The following is a 21,588-nucleotide window of genomic DNA, read 5'->3' as shown; positions in this document are numbered from 1 at the left end:
GGTGTGTGTGTGTGTGTGTGTGTGTGTGTGTGTGTGTGTGGAGGGGGGGGGAAGCTATAAGAACTTTATGGGGATCAAAGGTGTCAGCTAAAAAGTATGACGGCATTAACGGACGAGAGTATAACCGAATTTCTCCAAATAATTCTAGGCATTTCCATAACTTTTCAGGTTTAAATTAGAAACTTACAAACATAAAACTTGAAATAAAAGTTAAAAAACTATCGGGCTTAAATGAACGGGTAAGCTTTGTTATTTTTTTTAACATATTTTTCAGCGTATTTTTCTTTACTTGGGGTCTTTCAACTGCATTGCCGTTGTACTTATCACTTGTGGCTGGCACGACTGTTACCGTGTTTCTCTACAGTTAAGTTTAGTTAGCCGCCATCAAATGGCCATCAGATCTGCCCCGCTTTTGATCCTAACCTCCTGTGAAGACTTTCCGACATGGGCGATCTGCTTCTGTCTCAGCATCCGACGACACCCGAGTATTTTGATTACTTTAACGCTACATTATATTAATTGCACAGTTTCTTCCAGGCATCTCTCCGCCCCCCCCCCCCCCGAGAGAAATAGAATTTATATTAGAAAAATTTATATTTTAAACACTGTCCTGCCCCCACCTCCCCCGAAAATTTCAAGTGGAAAGCTGCAGAGGGTTATAAAATATAATGTGGCATTAACCCCCTTGCAACTTCGTTAAAAAATTGTCAACCCCAAAAAGATGAGTAATTTTTTTTTTTACTTTCTCGAATACGAAGTATAGAGAAAGTATTGTAATCTTGCAAAAAAAAAAAATCGACGTTTTACACCACTCTGAGTCTGAAAAACATAGTTTTGCAATCTTGTCTGTATGTGTGTTACAGCTAGGTTGATAAAATTTCATATATAACTATTTATATCAAATTTGTAGTTCTGTATCAACTTTTCAGGGATTTCCGATAACCGGAAGTGGGACTTATTCTACTTTCAATTTTTCAAAAGCCTATAACTCGAGTACTATTGCAGATAGATAACTGCAATTTCACATGTAAGTAAAAGATCTAATTCTCCAATTCTCTACTTTCTATCAAATTTTGAGTAATTTCCGTTGACCGGAAGTAGTAATTTACGCTATTTCCGTTTCCTCAAACAAACGCATGTGAATTTATAAAGTACAAATAATATTCCGCACTATTATACACATTTTTGTTTGGCGTTCACTTGGTGCGCAATTCTTTTTTCTACGTGATTCTATTTTCTACGACATTCTAATTCTATTTTTAAAAGTTAAAGTAATTAAAAATGGTTTGAAAATATTGTCTATATCCCGAGTTTATTTTTCTTACTTTTTCTACAAGAAATGTCTAAGACATAATAAATGCATAATATCCTCATAAAAATGTCTCTATTTAGATACAGTATTGATATACAATTCATTAATCACATCCCCAGGGGTTTTTTCTCGGGGACCTGGAGGGGGGGGGGTTGTTATGCCAAGGAGGTTTATGAACAGACACCCTCTACCACCAATTTAGTATCATGTTGGATCATAGGTATGTTGTAGTTTAGTATCATGGTGGATGAAATGGTATGTTTTAATTTAGTATCATGGTGGATGAAATGGAATGTTGTAGTCTAGTATCTTGGTGGATGAAAAGGTATGTTTTAATTTAGTATCATGGTGGATGAAATGGAATGTTGTAGTCTGGTATCAAGGTGGATGAAATGGAATGTTGTAGTCTAGTATAAAGATGGGTGAAAAGGTGTGTTGTAGTCTAGTATCAAGGTGGATGAAATGGAATGTTGTAGTCTAGTATCAAGGTGGATGAAATGGAATGTTGTAGTCTAGTATCAAGGTGGATGAAATGGAATGTTGTAGTCTAGTATCAAGATGGGTGAAAAGGTGTGTTGTAGTCTAGTATCAAGGTGGATGAAATGGAATGTTGTAGTCTAGTATCAAGATGGGTGAAAAGGTGTGTTGTAGTCTAGTATCATGGTAGATAAGGGAGTCCGGTGGGTGGGTGAGGAGGGGTGGGGGTCGGGTCAATGTGGACGTCCACATGTTATATATATATTTAAAAAACGCAGAAAATGTTTGAATTAAATCGGCAGTTCTCTTATTTAAAAAAAAAAGACATCAGCTCAACGGCTAAATGTATCAGATGTAACTCTATACCGCCCGCCTAAGAATAAAAGCGGCATTTTTTTTACAAGCTGGAAGTGGGGTGGGGGGGGGGGGGGAGAATAGACCGCGGCGATTTTCTAAAAAAATTCAAGGTGTTTCAAGTTTATCTTTAAACATTTCAAAGAACTGAAACATAAGATTAAAAACAATTAGGCCCCAAATAGATCGTGCAACCAAATAATAATATGTATGTAACCTCTGCTTACTACCTTTAGGAAAAATAGTGTGTAAAATTGAGAGCTACGCAGCATCACTCTTTCAAAAAAGAACAATTTTAGATAGTCTTAGCACATGCAAACAGTGTTTCTTCCAGACTTTTTTTCTCCGGGGGGGGGGGGGGCACTTGAAATTTTCGGGGGGGGGGGGGGCGGTAAACTTTCTTCGGGGGGGCGGACACTGTTAAAAGTATATATTTTCTATATAAATTATATAAATTTCATTTCGTTCGGGGGGGGGGGGGGGAAGGAGCGGGAAAAAATTTTCGGAGATGCCTGGAAAAAACTCTGCTTGCAAACGGTAAGTTTACACACTGAAGACTAACGGATATCGTGGAAAGTTTTATTTTTAAAATTAAATTTCTATTAAAAAACCCAGCCCGAATAATAGTGTTTTTCTAGACTTACGAAAGTCTAACATTTACTTTTCTAGACTTACGAAAGTCTAACATTTACTTTTCTAGACTTACGAAAGTCTAACATTTACTTTTCTAGACTTACGAAAGTCTAACATTTACTTTTCTAGACTTACGAAAGTCTAACATTTACTTTTCTAGACTTACGAAAGTCTAACATTTACTTTTCTAGACTTACGAAAGTCTAACATTAACTTTACTAGACATTTTACAGACTTTGCACAACGCTGACGCGCTTTGCACTGAGTAATTTTTTGGTATTAAACGAGAAGTAAACAGATTGAGGTCGTGAACCCGAGGAGGCCACTACTTACAAATATTAAGATTGTTATATTATAAGGCATTCTGGAGTGCAGAAAAAATTCGATTAAATTAAAAAATAATTTTTAATACATTGAAGTTTCTGCTTGGTATGGCAAAAAAAAAAGCAACAAAAAAAAACGTTAAAATAAACCAAGCGCTTAACATATAGGGCCTAATTTGTACTAAGTCGTTTATAATATGGTTAATTTTTTCAACACTTTCTGGACTCTACTTTTATATTTTTTAGAGATGTTACCGACAATATCAAATTCCTAAATTAAATAAGCAATCAATAGCATAGCAAGGTACACATTACATGTTACTGAATAAGTAATTAGGCAGCATGGTTTGAGAGATTTACTTAGTTTTTGTGGACGTCCATATGAGGAGGGAGGGGGGGGGGTCGGAAATGACGCGCGTAGACGTGGAGGGGGGGATGGGTCTAAACTTCCAAATTTATGTAGACGTCATAAATGAATGGTCACTATTATCACTGCAAGTTAGCAATGTAGGAATTAAATCATTTAAATGTAAAAGTTTGCCATAAAGTCTTTGCCAATGTATGGATTAGATTGTATTGGCTCATTGGAGAATTGTGTAATTTTTGAACTCAATTGTGATCATTAGCTAAGTGTGCAATCGTTGAACTCAAGTGTGATCATTAGCTAAGTGTGCAATCGTTGAACTAAAGTGTGATCATTAGCTAAGAGTGCAATCGTTGAACTAAAGTGTGATCATTAGCGAAGTATGCAATCGTTGAACTAAAGTGTGATCATTAGCTAAGTGTGCAATCGTTGAACAAAAACGGGATTTCGTTCAGCTAATTTAGAAATACGTTTTGCTCTTTGCTTTTCGTTGTTCGACTTTAAATTAGATTTTCCCTTAGAAATATTAATTTAGAACATCGTTTACCGACTAGATAAGGATAATTGATATCAAATATTTGAACTAAGTACGACCAATCAAACTGTTTAACTTTGAACTTTGTCACCAGATGTTTTGACTGCAGACTGTATAAAATCTGTTCTTTGTTCCGGCCTAGCTAAGCCTGCTTGTGTCAGCTATAAACATGTCTAGGCCGGAGGAAATGAGACAACGAAATCTCTAACGTGACCTTGAAATTAACGGCATTTTCTGCACATCATGCACACGACGCAACGCGTGGTATTGATGACATACTTTGCTTTTATTGGTGCAGATATCACGTTAAGCTTTTTCTTTAACAAGTATTAATTATTAGTGAATATTTATTAATTTTGGTTTGGTATATTTTTAAAGCCCACTTTGATAAAAAAAAAATGTCCTCTAATAATTGCCTACAAATATTTGATCGCAAACCATCCAACTCCGAAAATGTAAATTTTACTGGGGAGACAAAAAAACTGATTATTCCAGTCTTAATCGCTCTAATTAAAAATTCTATACTGTAGCATTTTAAAATGATTTTTGTTAATATTTACAAAATTATAGCAGGTTTTAAAGATAGTCGTTTTGCTCGGTCCAAAACTAGCTGAAAAAATGTCTATGTGCGCGCGCAGACTTTTCAGCCGAGAATTTCGGTCTCAGCCACATTCGTTCGTTTTGTGCAAGGAACATGATTTCGTTATGTTTATGTTTTTAAGTTATCATTAACACCTAATAATATCCAGAATATAATTTTGTGCCCATATTTTTATTATTTGAGTTTATTCTACATTATGAGATGATTTTTAGCAGAGGTGTTTAAGTATGGCTTTAATTAATAATTACTTATGGGTTTTTTTAATGGGCATTAAAGAAACATGCAACCAAATTAAAAACAAGTTAATAAAAAGTGTAGTGACAATTTAAGCGCAATTTCCTTATGTTATCCATAACAATTTTTAATTTTTTTGTGACCGAACGAAAGGATATTTTTTTGCGCTAAAAACCTACACGATGCTCAGTTTAAATTAAAAATATCATCCTAGGCCTACACGATGCTCAGTTTAAAAATTCTTAATTAATTTTTTGTGACCAAACGAAAGGATATTTTTGAACACTTTCTTCGGCAATATTGTTCTAAATTATGGCAGGAATCGATTGGTATATGTTTCAAGTCGCTAAGTGGTCTGGTTGCCGAGATATGGGCCAAAAACTACATTTTTTCCGAGGTTTTTTGGCTTTTCCGGGAAATCCAAGAAGGAATTCCGGGAATTTTTTTGGCCCACAATCATCCTCAGAGCTTGCTTAACATGTTTGCTTTTGGAACTAGTCCTCGATATTGCTTCGTTGAGGAGGAGATACGACTTAAAGCTGCGGACACACATCCATCCATCCATCCATCCATCCATCCATCCATCCATCCATCCATCCATCCATCCAGAAATGACGCATTATTAAACGCAATTGTCAGTATGGAAATTGCGCTAAACAAATATGTGTTTAGTTTTTATGTATTCCTTTTAAAAAGTCACATTATATTAAAGTGGATAAAATGTTTTTAACGATTGTTATAAATGTGTATTTATGACGTTCTTTTGGTGCTCATATTTGACAGCTTTAATCTTTCTTCTGCTCTTGTACAAATGGTCAGGGGCCAGGGAATCTTAATGTTGCGACCCAAGTTTATATATTGCTAACTATCTGCTATTTCACTTTGAAGTAGATAGTAGCATCAGGGTTGTATTGCAGTGTCTGACGCATTGAATTCTCGAAAGGACAGACTGGTCTGTTGTATGGTAAGACTGGTTAGTTGAAAGAGGCAGGTCACTTGTTTAATAAGACGGGTGTGTTGAGAGAGACTGGTCTGTTGCAATGTAAGACTGGTGTGTTGAGAGAGACTGGTCTGTTGCAATGTAAGACTGGTGTGTTGAGAGAGGTTGGTCTGTTGTATGGTAAGACTGGTCAGTTGAGAGAGGTTGATCTGTTGTAGGGTAAGACTGGTCAGTTGAGAGAGACTGGTCTGTTGTAGGGTAAGACTGGTCAGTTGAGAGAGGTTGGTCTGTTGTATGTTAAGACTGGTCAGTTGAGAGAGGTTGGTCTGTTGTATGGTAAGACTGGTCAGTTGAGAGAGGTTGGTCTGTTGTATGGTAAGACTGGTCAGTTGAGAGAGGTTGGTCTGTTGTATGTTAAGACTGGTCAGTTGAGAGAGGTTGGTCTGTTGTATGGTAAGACTGGTCAGTTGAGAGAGGTTGGTCTGTTGTATGGTAAGACTGGTCAGTTGAGAGAGGTTGGTCTGTTGTATGGTAAGACTGGTCAGTTGAGAGAGGTTGGTCTGTTGTATGGTAAGACTGGTCAGCAGTGGCGGAACTAGAAAAAAAGGGCCACCCTGCAAAAAACTTTTTTAGGCCCCCCAATATATATATATATATATATATATATATATATATATATATATATATATATATATATATATATATATATATATATATATATATATATATACAATCACAAAATACGAACATATGGTACTCATTGTTGGCCTGTTCGGGATTTGAAAAACATCAATTAAAAAATGTCAACATCATGCCATGTGTAAGAGCATTAGTGTATTTGTGAAAATCAGTTTTAGTTAATTTTTGATAGAAGCCCTCGTAACAACATCCAGTCGTTCAAAATAATATAAAACATGAAAGCTTTGTATAAGTAATGGTGTCTTGTGCTATGTTTATTTTTGTGTTTTTTTTGTATTTATATTATTAACTTTTTAAATATTATTGATTTAATACATTTCCTTTTTATACAATGTCATTATTTAGTAATTACTTTATAAAAAATAATAATTAAGAGTAGTAAATGCTTTTTAATTTGTTTAGTACAAATGTATTAAAAGGAGCTTATGGGCACCACTATTTGACTATTTAAAAAAAGGGAAATAAGTCATGGAAGTGGTTTGAACATTTGCTTATATTTAATAAGTTTAATTGTAGGAGAAAGACTCGGTTTCACAGTGGTTTAAAAACAAAGGGAAAAATAATATACAATAGCGTGGGGTGGTGTCTATAGAATAAAGATAATCCAACCGCAGCTACAGTAAATTTTTTTTACACAAAACAAACAAGAAGTCAAAAATTAAAGAAAATTTACTTTTTTTTTAACTATAAATTTTTTTATTATGGTCGGCTCTGGGCCCCTAAATGGCGTGCCCCCCCCCCCCCGCATTGCGGGGTCTGGCCGGCACTGTAGCTCCGCCCCTGCTGGTCAGTTGAGAGAGGTTGGTCTGTTGTATGGTAAGACGGGTGTGTTGAGAGAGGCTGGACTGTTATATGGTAATACTGGTCTGTTGAGAGATATTGGTCACTTGTTTAATAAGACTGGTCAGTTAAGAGAGACTGGTCACTTGTTTGATAAGACTGGTGTGTTAAAATAGGCTTGTCTGATTAAACTGTTCTTTTGTTGGTAAGTCAGACGAGAACATTGTGTGACTGCTGAGATTTTATAATTGTGTTGCTTGACAGCTTGAGATTGCAAGCTTTGTTGAAGCAGCCTTCTCCCTCTGCTGTATGGTAGCATCTGTAAATACAATTTCAGATCATCTTATTAAATAATTTGAACTTTGATCTTAAATGTAAACATGTAATAATCATCATTATAGCATGCTAATTACCGTTTTTCATTTAAATTTAAGTTCCAGGTAGTTTATTTTGTCGCTTAACATGTAGGCCAAACATTTTTAACTATCATATAAATTATTTCTTAACACAAAGATAAACCGTCAATCTAAAGCTAGTAATAATCAAAAGAAAAATAATTATATTTATTGCATAAGTTTGTAAAAATTCGATACGAATAATATTGCCTAAATTGGACTCTAGAATGTCCAAATTGATCTCTAGATCTAGTTTCAAAGCATTGTGTTAGCCTAAAATTGTCTAAATCTATCTCTAGATCTAGATCTAGTTTCAAGCATTGTGTTGGCCTAAAAAAATGTGAACAAATCAGTTTGGTTCTCGAAAATCTAACTGGAATAGTGGAATAAGGAAATATTAAACACATACCCTTTGTTTATTATTCTTTACAACGATAAATGGTAATATATAAAAGTTTAACATGATTAATCTTATATCCTTATAAATACTTTGATTGCTGTGGTATAAAATTGTGCGATTGCACCAAGCGACTGTGTTGCTGATCAAAAGTAAACTGACAGAAATCGCGATATTCGTTTTTCGCCAAGATTTTTAGTGCTAGAAATAATAGCCGGTTTGTTCAGATGATTATATCTCGATAATCATTCACCAGAATTCTATGATATTTTCAAGCATTATGGGGGAATCATAATGGCTTTTGATTTATGTAAAAACAGATTTTTTTTATATAGACATTTTGCGACCGAGAACAACGATATATATATATATATATATATATATATATATATATATATATATATATATATATATATATGTATATTTATCTATCTATCTATCTCTCTCTCTCTGATAAATATACATTGTAAGCCATGAAGATAAATACACTGTATAAATCAGAACGGATTAGTTGCGTTTCAATTAATTTCAAAGGAGAGAATTGTTTTGTCATACGAGGGATGTTATGGAGCGAATTAAACTCGAAGTACCATTGTTTATATATATATATATATATATATATATATATATATATATATATATATATATATATATATATATATATATAATATATATATATATATATATACACACAACATTGGATACTCATTTCTGGCCCGATCGGGTTTTGAAATAAAAAAACTTCTTTTATTTTTTTCAATTTAAACAAATTACAACATGTCATGTGTGTGAGTGCATTAGTCTGTTTTGAATTATTTATTTATTTTATTTTATTTTATTAGATTTTGAAATAGTTAATTTTTTTTTAATTCAAATAATTATGTAATTAGTAGTTACTCTTAAGTTTGACCATGGGGAATGGCATTTTTATTAACCTAAATTGACATGAATCATGACAAATCAGAAATATGAAGTTAAAAAAATGAAGGTGAAGTAAAAGATACCTGTTTTAAGGTACAATTAAGATGTGATTCTCTTTTGAAGACTAATTTATGTAACATCTTTCATATCTAAGTGAAAATAAACAGCCATGTTCAAAGCCCAGACACACCATACACCTTGCTGTGTGCATGGCTTGTCCCCAGGTTAAAATTAAAAACTGAAGATACATTTAGGAAAGACAAGCGTAGAGAGCAACAGTGGATGACACAAAAATAATTTTTGTACACAGTAAATGCAGTCAGACTTTTTTCTTTTTTTACAATTGTCATCAAATACAAATCTTAAATGATTTCTGCATGATAAAATTAAAAATCAATACAAATGGATCAATAAATCTCATAAAATTCATAACACTACAAAGTATAAAAATCTATTGAAATTAGGATTGCAGAATTTAAGGGGGTGACACCAATGCAAAAAAAGCAAAATATATAGAGAAAAACTTGAGGGGGGGGTGCAAATCGAAAGTATGAGGGGGGGGGGGGGGTGCAAATCGAAAGTTTGTCCCAGGGAAGGGTCGCTAAGCTAAGCCTCTGGGGGGGGGGGGGTGACACCATTAAGTGCCGCACCGGGTGACACGCGACCTCGCTACGCCACTGAATCTTAGGGTTGCACATGAAATATCAGGAGGAATGATGTTAAACACATACAATTTATTTATTTTTGTTTGCTAACATCAGTACCGTTTCCTTAACTGCAAAGATTAGAAAATGTTTAGTACATTTATATGTATAGTACAACATAAATGATAAGTTTAATTTTCAAAGCGATTTAAATAATACTGAGTAACTTTTATAATAAGGGCCATAACAAAATTGGTTGAAAGTATCAGAAGGATTAGAAACTAAACACAAGATTTATTTTTGCAAGGTACAAATGCTGTGAAATTACTTTCCTACATAAGTAAATTCTTCCAGCTTTAACACAGATTGTTTTACAAATAAAAAATAGAGTAAAATATTTGTTGAAACTAGGATTGTGCTAAGCCTGCATCTGCCTCAGTTAATATTGAAAGTTCACTCTCTGTCAGCTCTCTGGCTCCTAATGGGCCAAGGTCAAACTTTCTAAGGTGAATCTGAAGAAAAACATTAACATCTGAACTCTTGCTAAGATATGGGAAGTTTCCACCATTTTTTAAATGTGCCCTTTTGGCTTCTGGGTAACATTTACACATTTCATCTCTTACACTGGCTGACAAGGCACATTCATCAAAAACACCCATTAATGTTATATCCACATCTCTAAGCTTTTGTGGTTCAACATAGCAGTTCATACAGTTCAAGGTTAACCTAGATGCTATAGCTTGTGGTTCAACATATCAGTTCATACAGTTCAAGGTTAACCTAGATGCTATAGTTGTGGTTCAACATATCAGTTCATACAGTTCAAGGTTAACCTAGATGCTATAGTTGTGGTTCAACATATCAGTTCATACAGTTCAAGGTTAACCTAGATGCTATAGTTGTGGTTCAACATATCAGTTCATACAGTTCAAGGTTAACCTAGATGCTATAGTTGTGGTTCAACATAGCAGTTCATACAGTTCAAGGTTAACCTAGATGCTATAGTTGTGGTTCAACATAGCAGTTCATACAGTTCAAGGTTAACCTAGATGCTATAGCTGGTTAAAACATACCATCTAGCTTTTACACCATAAAATCAATGGAGTCAACAATATCAGAATCTGAAGTTTTTCTTTCAAAGCTCCCCATCACCATTTTCTTGAGGTATACTGCAGGCATCATCCAGAATGTTGGGGCAGAGTTTGTTTGCTGGAATATTGTAGTATCATAAAAAGCATTGCATAGAATTAATGATGCCACTCGAGGAGATCTAGCACTGTGTTCCGCACATTTTTGGGCTAAGAATCCTCCAAGTGATGCTCCAAAGATATGAACCTTATCAAATACTATATGGTCCAAAAGCTTTCTGAATCCTTCAATAAATTCTTTCATGGTCCAATATATGGGATATTCAACTGCTATGACTATAACCCAGACAATCCAAGGATTTGACGGAAATAATCATCTGCTGTTCCACTTGCTGGTGGAAAACATATTAAAGGACTTTTTACTGTCTTTGGACTAGATTCATAAAGCGTCCATTCTTTACTATTATCATCGTCAACAATAATTTTTCTTTGAGGAATGCTACTTCTGAAACTCAAATACTCAGGAGATCTTGCTATCTCACCCATTATCAATATACTCTATACTAAAGTAAGCGTAAGTTCTCAATGTTGACACTCAATTAGATTCATTACTGCACAGCAGTATGTAGATGTAGAATTCTAGACCTAGATCTAGTCAAGAATCTAGTCTAGTGATCAGAGTTTCTTCCAGGCATCTCCAGGGGGGGGGGGGGGGGGGGCGGCGAACCGCTACCCTCTAATTTATGCCGGAAAAAAAAAGAAAATAACACGTGAAAGCTTTGTATGTGTAATGGTTTCTCGTCAGGGGCGGAACTACAGTGCCGCCAGACCCCGCAATGCGGGGGGGCCCACGCCATTTAGGGGCCCAGAGCCGACCATAATACATTTTTTAATAGTTAAAAAAAGTAAATTTTCTTTCATTTTTGACTTGATGGTTGTTTTGTAAAAAAATTACCGTAGCTGCGGTTGGATTATATTTATTCTATAGACACCACCCCACGCTCTTGTTTCTTCTTTTTCCCTTTGTTTTTAAACAACTTTGAAAGCCGAGTCTTTCTCCTACAATTAAACTTATCAAAGATAAGCAAATGTTCAAACCACTTCCATGACTTATTTCCCTTTTTTTAAAAATAGTCAAATAGGGGTGATCATAAGCTCCTTTTAATAGATTTGTACTAAACAAATTAAAAAGCAATTACTTCTCTTAATTATTATTTTTTTTATAAGTAATTACTAAAGAATGATATTTTATAAAAGGGAAATGTATTAAAATGTATTAAATTAATAATATTTTAAACATTAATAATATAACTACAAGAAAAAAACATAAAAATAAACATAACACGAGACACCATTACTTATACAAAGCTTTCATATTTTATATTATTTTGACCGACAGAATGATAAAAGGGCTTCTATCAAAAATAAATTAAAACTGATTCTCACAAAACACGCTAATGCACTTACACACATGACATGATGTTGAATTTTTTTTTTATTAATGTTTTTCAAATCTAGAACAGGACAACAATGAGTATCCTATGTTCGTATTATGTGATTGCATATATATATATATATATATATATATATATATATATATATATATATATATATATATATATATATGGGGGGGCCTAAAAAAATTTTTTTGCGGGGTGGCCCTTTTTTTCTAGTTCCGCCACTGTTTCTCGTGTTATGTTTATTTATTTTATTTTGTTTTCTTTTTTGTATTTATATTATTTGTTTCAAATATATTTCCTTTTCATGCTGTCATTCTTTAGTATGTATTTTTTTTAAAAATAATAATTAAGAGAAGTAATTGCTTTTAAATTTGTTTAATACAAATATATTAAAAAGGAGCTTACGAGCACCCCTATTTAACTATTTAAAAAATAAACCAGGAGTGATCTCCCCTAAACTTTCTCGAATATTCTTATATAAAACAACAGGGGATGGGAACTCGGGATATAGGCCTAGTTATGATTTTTACAAGCTTTTATTTAACTCACTTCCTCGACAGTCTGTCTGTCTGTCTAGACGGAAACGCAGGAGTGAAAATTCGGACAGTTCTACTTGACCGACACGATTCACAGTTGGCACGTGGGTCAAGACATGAAGACAATGCAATCTGAAACTAAATTTGACTTAATTGGATGCCTAATTGATTTTTTATGAATTAATTAAAATTTGGACCGAATTAGTAGGCATGTCTAGCCAACCACACCACACGCGTCATCAATAGCTGCGCCATCACGACCACGTAATGGCTGCGTTCAAAAACCATTGCGCGCCTACTGAACGTGATATTCAGTAGGCGCGCAATGGTTTTTAGTCATGTAACTCTATTGTAGATAAAACATGTAAAGTACTGAAAAAAAAATTCATAAAAAACGTTTTAATAACAAGCTTTTATGTAATGATGCACTAAAAAGTAGAAAATAAATTATAGACTACTATTTAAATAACTATAAAGAAAAGCGTGGGTGTCTTCCTTAACATTAGTAAAGGTATCCAATAGATACTAAAGTGACCCACGCTTTTCTTTATAGTTATTTAAATAGTAGTCTATAATTTATTTTCTACTTTTTAGTGCATCATTACATAAAAGCTTGTTATTAAAACGTTTTTTATGAATTTTTTTACAAGCTTTTATTTAACTCACTTCCTCTGTCTGTCGACAGTCTGTCGTCAGTCTAGACGGAAACGCAGGAGTGAAAATTCGGACAGTTCTACTTGACCGACACGATTCACAGTTGGTACGTGGGTCAAGACATGAAGACAATGCAATCTGAAACTAAATTTGACTTAATTGGATGCCTAATTGATTTTTTATGAATTAATTAAAATTTGGACCGAATTAGTAGGCATGTCTAGCCAACCACACCACACGCGTCATCAATAGCTGCGCCATCACGACCACGTAATGGCTGCGTTCAAAAACCATTGCGCGCCTACTGAACGTGATATTCAGTAGGCGCGCAATGGTTTTTAGTCATGTAACTCTATTGTAGATAAAACATGTAAAGTACTGAAAAAAAAAATTCATAAAAAACGTTTTAATAACAAGCTTTTATGTAATGCTGCACTAAAAAGTAGAAAATAAATTATAGACTACTATTTAAATAACTATAAAGAAAAGCGTGGGTCACTTTAGTATCTATTGGATACCTTTACTAATGTTAAGGAAGACACCCACGCTTTTCTTTATAGTTATTTAAATAGTAGTCTATAATTTATTTTCTACTTTTTAGTGCAGCATTACATAAAAGCTTGTTATTAAAACGTTTTTTATGAATTTTTTTTTAATCCATTTTAAATACATAAACTTTTTGAAATAAAATAGAATCTCATAGAAAAAAGTATTGCACACCAAGCGAACGCCGAATAAAGATGTTCATAATGGTGCGGAATATTATTAGTACTTTATAAATTTAGATGCGTTTTTGAGAAATCTGAAATAGCGTAAATTAGTACTTCCCGTCAACGGAAATTACTCAAAATTTGACAGAAGGTAGAGAATTAGATTTTTGACTTACATGTGAAATTTCATTTATCTATCTGAAATAGTACTCAAGTTATAGGCTTTTGAAAAATTCAAAGGAGAAAAAGTACCAATTCCGGTTATCGGAAATCGCTCAAAAGTTGATACGGATCTACGATTTTGATAAAATACTTATATTTGAAATTTCATCAACCTAGCTGTAACGGTACTCAAGGAATCGTGTTTACACACACACACACACACACACACAGAGACACACACACAGACACACTGACATACGGACAAGATTGCAAAATTATGTTTTTCCGTATCAGTGAGGTGTAAAATGTCGAGATTTGTAAAAATCTCGATTCTTTTTTTTTTGCACGATTACAATACTTTCTCTATACTACGTATATACGAGAAAGTAAAAAGGGACATAAGTATGGAAGTGTTTTGAACGTTTGCCTATCTTTCACACTACAGCTCAGGCATATATATTTTTTTACGCAACAGCATGTGTTAGCTACTGTATAACATCTCTACTCTAGTAGATCTGTTTGTTATTTACAAAAGCTTTTACCGTCAAGTCAAAAATGCAAGAAAATTATTTTTTTAACTATAACAAATTTATTATGGTCGGCACTAACCTCTAAATGGCGTGCCCCCCCCCCCCCCCTCATTGCGGGGTCTGGCGGCACTGTAGTTCCGCCCCTGATATATATATATATATATATATATATATATATATATATATATATATATATATATATATATATATATATATATATATATAATTAGTTTGATAATCAGTCAGTTAAGTAAATTGTTAACTGGCTAAGATAAAAGGTACAACCAAAACAGGAACCGTATCTTAGCTGGCTCAGCAGTAAGGCTATGTAAGCGAGGTCTTAAAACTCGTCACATAAATTAGCACCTGTAAGAAACAGGTCGGCCTGTGGTGTGCGTTAATGTAACGTGTCTCGACATGACCTGAAATTCAACGTGACTAGTGGCATTCAATTTACTTTTATTACTTTGTGATCGACAGGCATAGAACTTAAAATTAAATCTTAAGGGGATGACATCAGAGACGTAGCAAACCCTCCCGGCGCCCGGGACGAACTTTCAATTTGTCACCCCCATCCGTATATATATATATATATATATATATATATATATATTATATATATATAATTATATACATTATATATATATATATATATATATATTATATACATTATATATATATATATATATATATATATATATATATATATATATATATATATATATATATATATATATATATATATATTTACTTATTTATTTATTTATTTATTTATTTATATATATATATATATATATATATATATATATATATATATATATATATATATCCAGTAGGCCCTATATATATATACATATATACATATATATATATATATATATATATATCCAGTAGGCCCTATACATACATATATATATATATATATATATATATATATATATATATATATATATATATATATATATATATGTGTGTGTGTGTGTGTGTGTGTGTGAGTGTGTGTGTGTGTGTAAATATATTTAAATAATACATATATATACATATGTATATATATGTATTTATGTATTTGTGTGCGTATGTGTGTAAGCGTGTGTAAGCGTGTGTCCGACAGTCCGGAAAAGGTTTAATAATTACGGTGTATGATTTTTGTTGCTTAAAACTTTACTCGACGCTAATTAAATTCCCCTTAAGATACGTTTTCCTTTTACAAAAGATTAGTAATGTCAGGGAAAAAAAATTATCTGATCTGAGTTTAGAAGGCAGTATGTAGCAAGTGCTAATTTGTTTACACCACGGGGAAAGAGGAGTAGATAAAAAAAAGTCCTGAAGGAAATCGTTTGAAGTAGAGATGGGGGAAGCTGGATTATTAGGGTTCTATCTTCGTAAAAATCAAGCGAGTTGACGAAGGTTCTCTTAGGAAACCGGAACGAATAAAAAAAAAGAAGAAATCAAAAGAGTTTGAAACAGTGGTTCTTAACATGATTTCGATCGAACCCAAGAGGTTCGATAAGTATGTCTCAATAGAACTATTAAGAAGGGTTCGGTGAAGGCGCATGTGAAACTGTTAGGGTTCGGTACCTCCAAAAATTGTACATTACGCTTTAATACAATTGGTTTATATTCTAAGTGTTAAACGATTTATCTCATCACCGTTCCGATGTAAATCCTTCCCATTTACATTGGCGAAAAAGCGCGCCACCCACTATCTTTTTCCTTATTTTACAGTTACACAAAACGCTTTAATACAAGTAATTTCTTTTCAAGATTTTAAAACCAATTCCGTAAAAATGCTTGAACTTAAAATAAAATCTTAAGGGAATTACATACAATGAACTTATCTACTTAAGGGAACGACAGAAGTTCAAATCAATTCATTTCTAAGAAACTCTATTTTGCCACATCGTTGAGTGCGCTGCACCACCACCTACTTTTGACGTTATGGGTTTTCAGTAAGAACCGCGTACCGTATAGGGACCGAACTCGTGCAGGTTAGCAAGTACAACTTCTTACGTCTAGACCAGGCCAGACCAAACACTGTTGGCATAGCTTTTTTCCTACAGTGTATACCTTTTTTTTTCCTACAGTGTATACCTTTTTTTTCCTACAGTGTATACCTTTTTTTTCCTACAGTGTATACTTTTTTTCCTACAGTGTATACCTTTTTTTTCCTACAGTGTATACTTTTTTTCCTACAGTGTATACCTTTTTTTTTCCTATAGTGTATACCTTTTTTTCCTACAGTGTATACCTTTTTTCCTACAGTGTATACCTTTTTTTCCTACAGTGTATACCTTTTTTTCCTATAGTGTATACCCATTTTTCCCTACAGTGTATACCTTTTTTCCTACAGTGTATACCTTTTTTCCTACAGTGTATACCTTTTTTTTCCTACAGTGTATACCTTTTTTTTCCTACAGTGTATACCTTTTTTTTCCTACAGTGTATACCTTTTTTTTCCTACAGTGTATACCTTTTTTTTCCTACAGTGTATACCTTTTTTTTCCTACAGTGTATACCAAAGCGCTGAACCAGCCATATAATAAAGTTATTACAAAATTAATTTAAAACACTTGGGTGGAGGATGGAGATTACAATCAATCGTTTATTTCTGCTAGTGGCTATGTATTGTGTGTTTATTTAGTAGGCGATGGGTGTCCTATTTGTGTTAGTGGATCCCTAGATCAGCAGAAATAATAGGAGCTTGAGCTAACATCATTAGAGGACATAAACATTAGGCCAAACAGAGGCGTAGTGAGGGCTGGGGATGCGGACCGTAGGGCGGGGGGGGGGGGAGGGGGTGGCACAACGAAGTGCCGCAACAGGTCTCCGAATAGATGAAACGTTATGGAACCACATGGTGACTTTTGAGATAATATAAATACAAATATATGTTACAATTATAAAGTTAATTACATCTTTGCGTCGTCAACCGATTTTAAATTGTCATCTCATCGTGCCAGGTAATTATGGGTTTAGTTGAGCACATCCGAGTTGAGAAAAATTGTGAGGCTGGAGGTTTGGACAGAGCTGGGAAAATGTTAGGCTGGGGGTTTGGACAGAGCTGGGAAAATGTTAGGCTGGGGGTTTGGACAGAGCTGGGAAAATGTGAGGCTGGAGGTTTGGACAGAGCTGGGAAAATGTTAGGCTGGGGGTTTGGACAGAGCTGGGAAAATGTTAGGCTGGGGGTTTGGACAGAGCTGGGAAAATGTTAGGCTGGGGGTTTGGACAGAGCTGGGAAAATGTGAGGCTGGGGGTTTTGGACAGAGCTGGGAAAATGTGAGGCTGGAGGTTTGGACAGAGCTGGGAAAATGTGAGGCTGGGGGTTTGGACAGAGCTGGGAAAATGTTAGGCTGGGGGTTTGGACAGAGCTGGGAAAATGTGAGGCTGGAGGTTTGGCCAGAGCTGGGAAAATTTAGAGGTGCCAGGAGACAGTAGAGAGCTTAGACAGGTAGCAACATTCAGGCATTCGTTGGATCCTTAGTTCATTCATGATGTATCCATGACGTGTATCACAGGTAGCAACATTCAGGCATTCATTGGATCCATAATTCATTCATGATGTATCCATGACATGTATCACTAGATTGATTGCATAAACGTTGATTTCAGCATCTTAGATGGACCTTCAGTCTACAGCCCGTCAGAGGGAACATCAGTCTACAGCCCGTCAGAGGGAACATCAGTCTACAGCCCGTCAGAGGGAACATCAGTCTACAGCCCGTCGGAGGGAACATCAGTCCACAGCCCGTCAGAGGGAACATCAGTCTACAGCCCGTCAGTGGGAACATCAGTCTACAGCCCGTCAGAGGGAACATCAGTCTACAGCCCGTCAGAGGGAACATCTGTCTAAAGACCCTAGGAGGGAACTTCAGTTACTAGAACGTCTACAACTATTGTGTTTGAAAATTCTCTCAGACACAAACAACCAGACACAATAGATCAACACAAACCATCATAGTCAGACACAATTGATCAACACAAACCACCATAGTCAGACACAATAGATCAACACATACCACCATAGTCAGACACAATAGATAACACAAACAACCAGACATAATAGATCAACACAAACCCACAGACACAATAGATCAACACAAACCACCAGACACAATAGATCAACACAAACCACCATAGTCAGACACAATAGATCAACACAAACCACCATAGTCAGACACAATAGATCAAGACAAACCACCATAGTCAGACACAATAGATCAACACAAACCACCAGACACAATAGATCAACACAAACCATCAGACACAATAGATCAACACAAACCACCAGACACAATAGATCAACACAAACCCACAGACACAATAGATCAACACAAACCATCAGACACAATAGATCAACACAAACCACCAGACACAATAGATCAACACAAACCACCAGACACAATAGATCAACACAAACCCACAGACACAATAGATCAACACAAACCCACTTACACAATAGATCAACACAAACCACCAGAAACAATAGATCAACACAAACCACTAGACACAATAGATCAACACAAACCATCAGACACAATAGATCAACACAAACCACCAGACACAATAGATCAACACAAACCACCATAGTCAGACACAATAGATCAACACAAACAACCAGACACAATAGATCAACACAAACCACCAGACACAATAGATCAACACAAACCACCAGACACAATCTATTAACACAAACCCACAGACACAATAGATCAACACAAACACACTGACACAATAGATCAACACAAACAACCAGACACAATAGATCAACACAAACAACCAGACACAATAGATCAACACAAACCACCATAGTCAGACACAATAGATCAACACAAACCACCAGACACAATAGATCAACACAAACCCACAGACACAATAGATCAACACAAACCATCAGACACAATAGATCAACACAAACCACCAGACACAATAGATCAACACAAACCACCAGACACAATAGATCAACACAAACCACCAGACACAATAGATCAACACAAACCACCAGACACAATAGATCAACACAAACCACCAGACACAATAGATCAACACAAACCACCATAGTCAGACACAATATATCAAAACAAACCACCAGACACAATAGATCAACACAAACCACCAGACACAATAGATCAACACAAACCACCAGACACAATAGATCAACACAAACCACCAGACACAATAGATCAACACAAACCACCAGACACAATAGATCAACACAAACCACCTTAGTCAGACACAATAGATCAACACAAACACACTGACACAATAGATCAACACAAACCACCAGACACAATAGATCAACACAAACCACCTTAGTCAGACACAATAGATCAACACAAACACACTGACACAATAGATCAACACAAACCACCAGACACAATAGATCAACACAAACCACCTTAGTCAGACACAATAGATCAACACAAACCACCATAGCTTTTATACTCTCGGTGTGGTCAAGCCACCTATGGTCAATGCCTCCACGTGGTCAAGCCAGATCAAGAAACATGTTATAATTGAGATCAAATTGGAACATAAATAAATTGGTTTCCTATTACTTCATGCTGTCTACTAATCTAACGTGATCGTTCCATTCGCTCGTGTTAGATGAGCAACGAGCGAATGGGTGGATCATGCACGTTTGGTAGGCTAATCAACGCATTGTTGTAGGCTAATCAACGCATTATTCTCGGCTAATCCACGCATTGTTGTAGGCTAATCAACGCATTATTCTAGGCTAATCCACGCATTGTTCTAGGCTAATCCACGCATTGTTGTAGGCTAATCAACGCATTATTCTAGGCTAATCAACGCATTGTTCTAGGCTTATCCACGCATTGTTGTAGGCTAATCAACGCATTATTCTCGGCTAATCCACGCATTGTTGTAGGCTAATCAACGCATTATTCTAGGCTAATCCACGCATTGTTCTAGGCTAATCCACGCATTGTTGTAGGCTAATCAACGCATTATTCTAGGCTAATCAACGCATTGTTCTAGGCTTATCCACGCATTGTTGTAGGCTAATCAACGCATTATTCTAGGCTAATCCACGCATTGTTCTAGGCTAATCCACGCATTGTTGTAGGCTAATTAACGCATTATTGTAGGCTAATCAACGCATTATTGTAGGCTAATCCACGCATTGTTGTAGGCTAATCCACGCATTGTTGTAGGCTAATCCACGCATTGTTGTAGGCTAATCCACGCATTGTTGTTGGCTAATCCACTCATTATTGTAGGCTAATCCACTTATTGTTGTAGGCTAATCCACTCATTGTTGTAGGCTAATCCACTCGATTATGTATTCTAACACAGTCAACTAGCAACAATAGGTAAATCAGTTGAAATTTTCAAAATACACCGAACACAATAATTATCAACATTAGAAAACACAATCTTTAGCAATTGTACACCATAATTTTAAACAATATATTGTAGACTTATAGACTTATAGTAACTTTCAACCTTAGACTGAACACTTCTGAAGTACGGCACACAACAGCCTGAGTAAGTATCAAGAAACCAATTTTAAAATATGCGGCCAGACGTAAGAGGTTGGTATCAGATGTAATCTGATATTATGTGCAGGTAAGTCAGGTGTAAGTTGATATTATGTGCAGCTAAGTCAGGTGTAAGTTGATATTATGTGCAGCTAAGTCAGGTGTAAGTTGATATTATGTGCAGCTAAGTCAGGTGTAAGTTGATATTATGTGCAGCTAAGTCAGGTGTAAGTTGATATTATGTGCAGCTAAGTCAGGTGTAAGTTGATATTATGTGCAGCTAAGTCAGGTGTAAGTTGATATTATGTGCAGCTAAGTCAGGTGTAAGTTGATATTATG

General features: G+C 35.1%; 1 protein-coding gene and 1 pseudogene across 1 annotated transcript in view; one reads left to right on the top strand and one right to left on the bottom strand.

Moving 5' to 3' along the window:
- The window catches only part of LOC131942634 (uncharacterized), a 22,651-nt gene extending 2,344 nt beyond the window's left edge, over positions 1-20,307 (top strand). The window contains exon 2 of the mRNA XM_059302528.1: positions 18,359-20,307. Within this exon, the coding sequence (XP_059158511.1) occupies positions 18,359-18,628 (270 nt within the window). The 3' untranslated portion in view covers positions 18,629-20,307. The remainder of the gene's footprint in view (positions 1-18,358) is intronic.
- LOC131942635 (maspardin-like) lies at positions 9,869-11,346 on the bottom strand (annotated as a pseudogene).
- Positions 20,308-21,588: the final 1,281 nt, after the last annotated feature.

Source organism: Physella acuta, unplaced genomic scaffold (assembly GCF_028476545.2).
Source record: "Physella acuta isolate Inbredline_101_S28 unplaced genomic scaffold, ASM2847654v3 ptg000416l, whole genome shotgun sequence".
Taxonomy (NCBI): domain Eukaryota; kingdom Metazoa; phylum Mollusca; class Gastropoda; family Physidae; genus Physella; species Physella acuta.
Note: the sequence above shows the minus strand (reverse complement) of the source record. Positions and strands in the feature narration are given on the sequence as shown.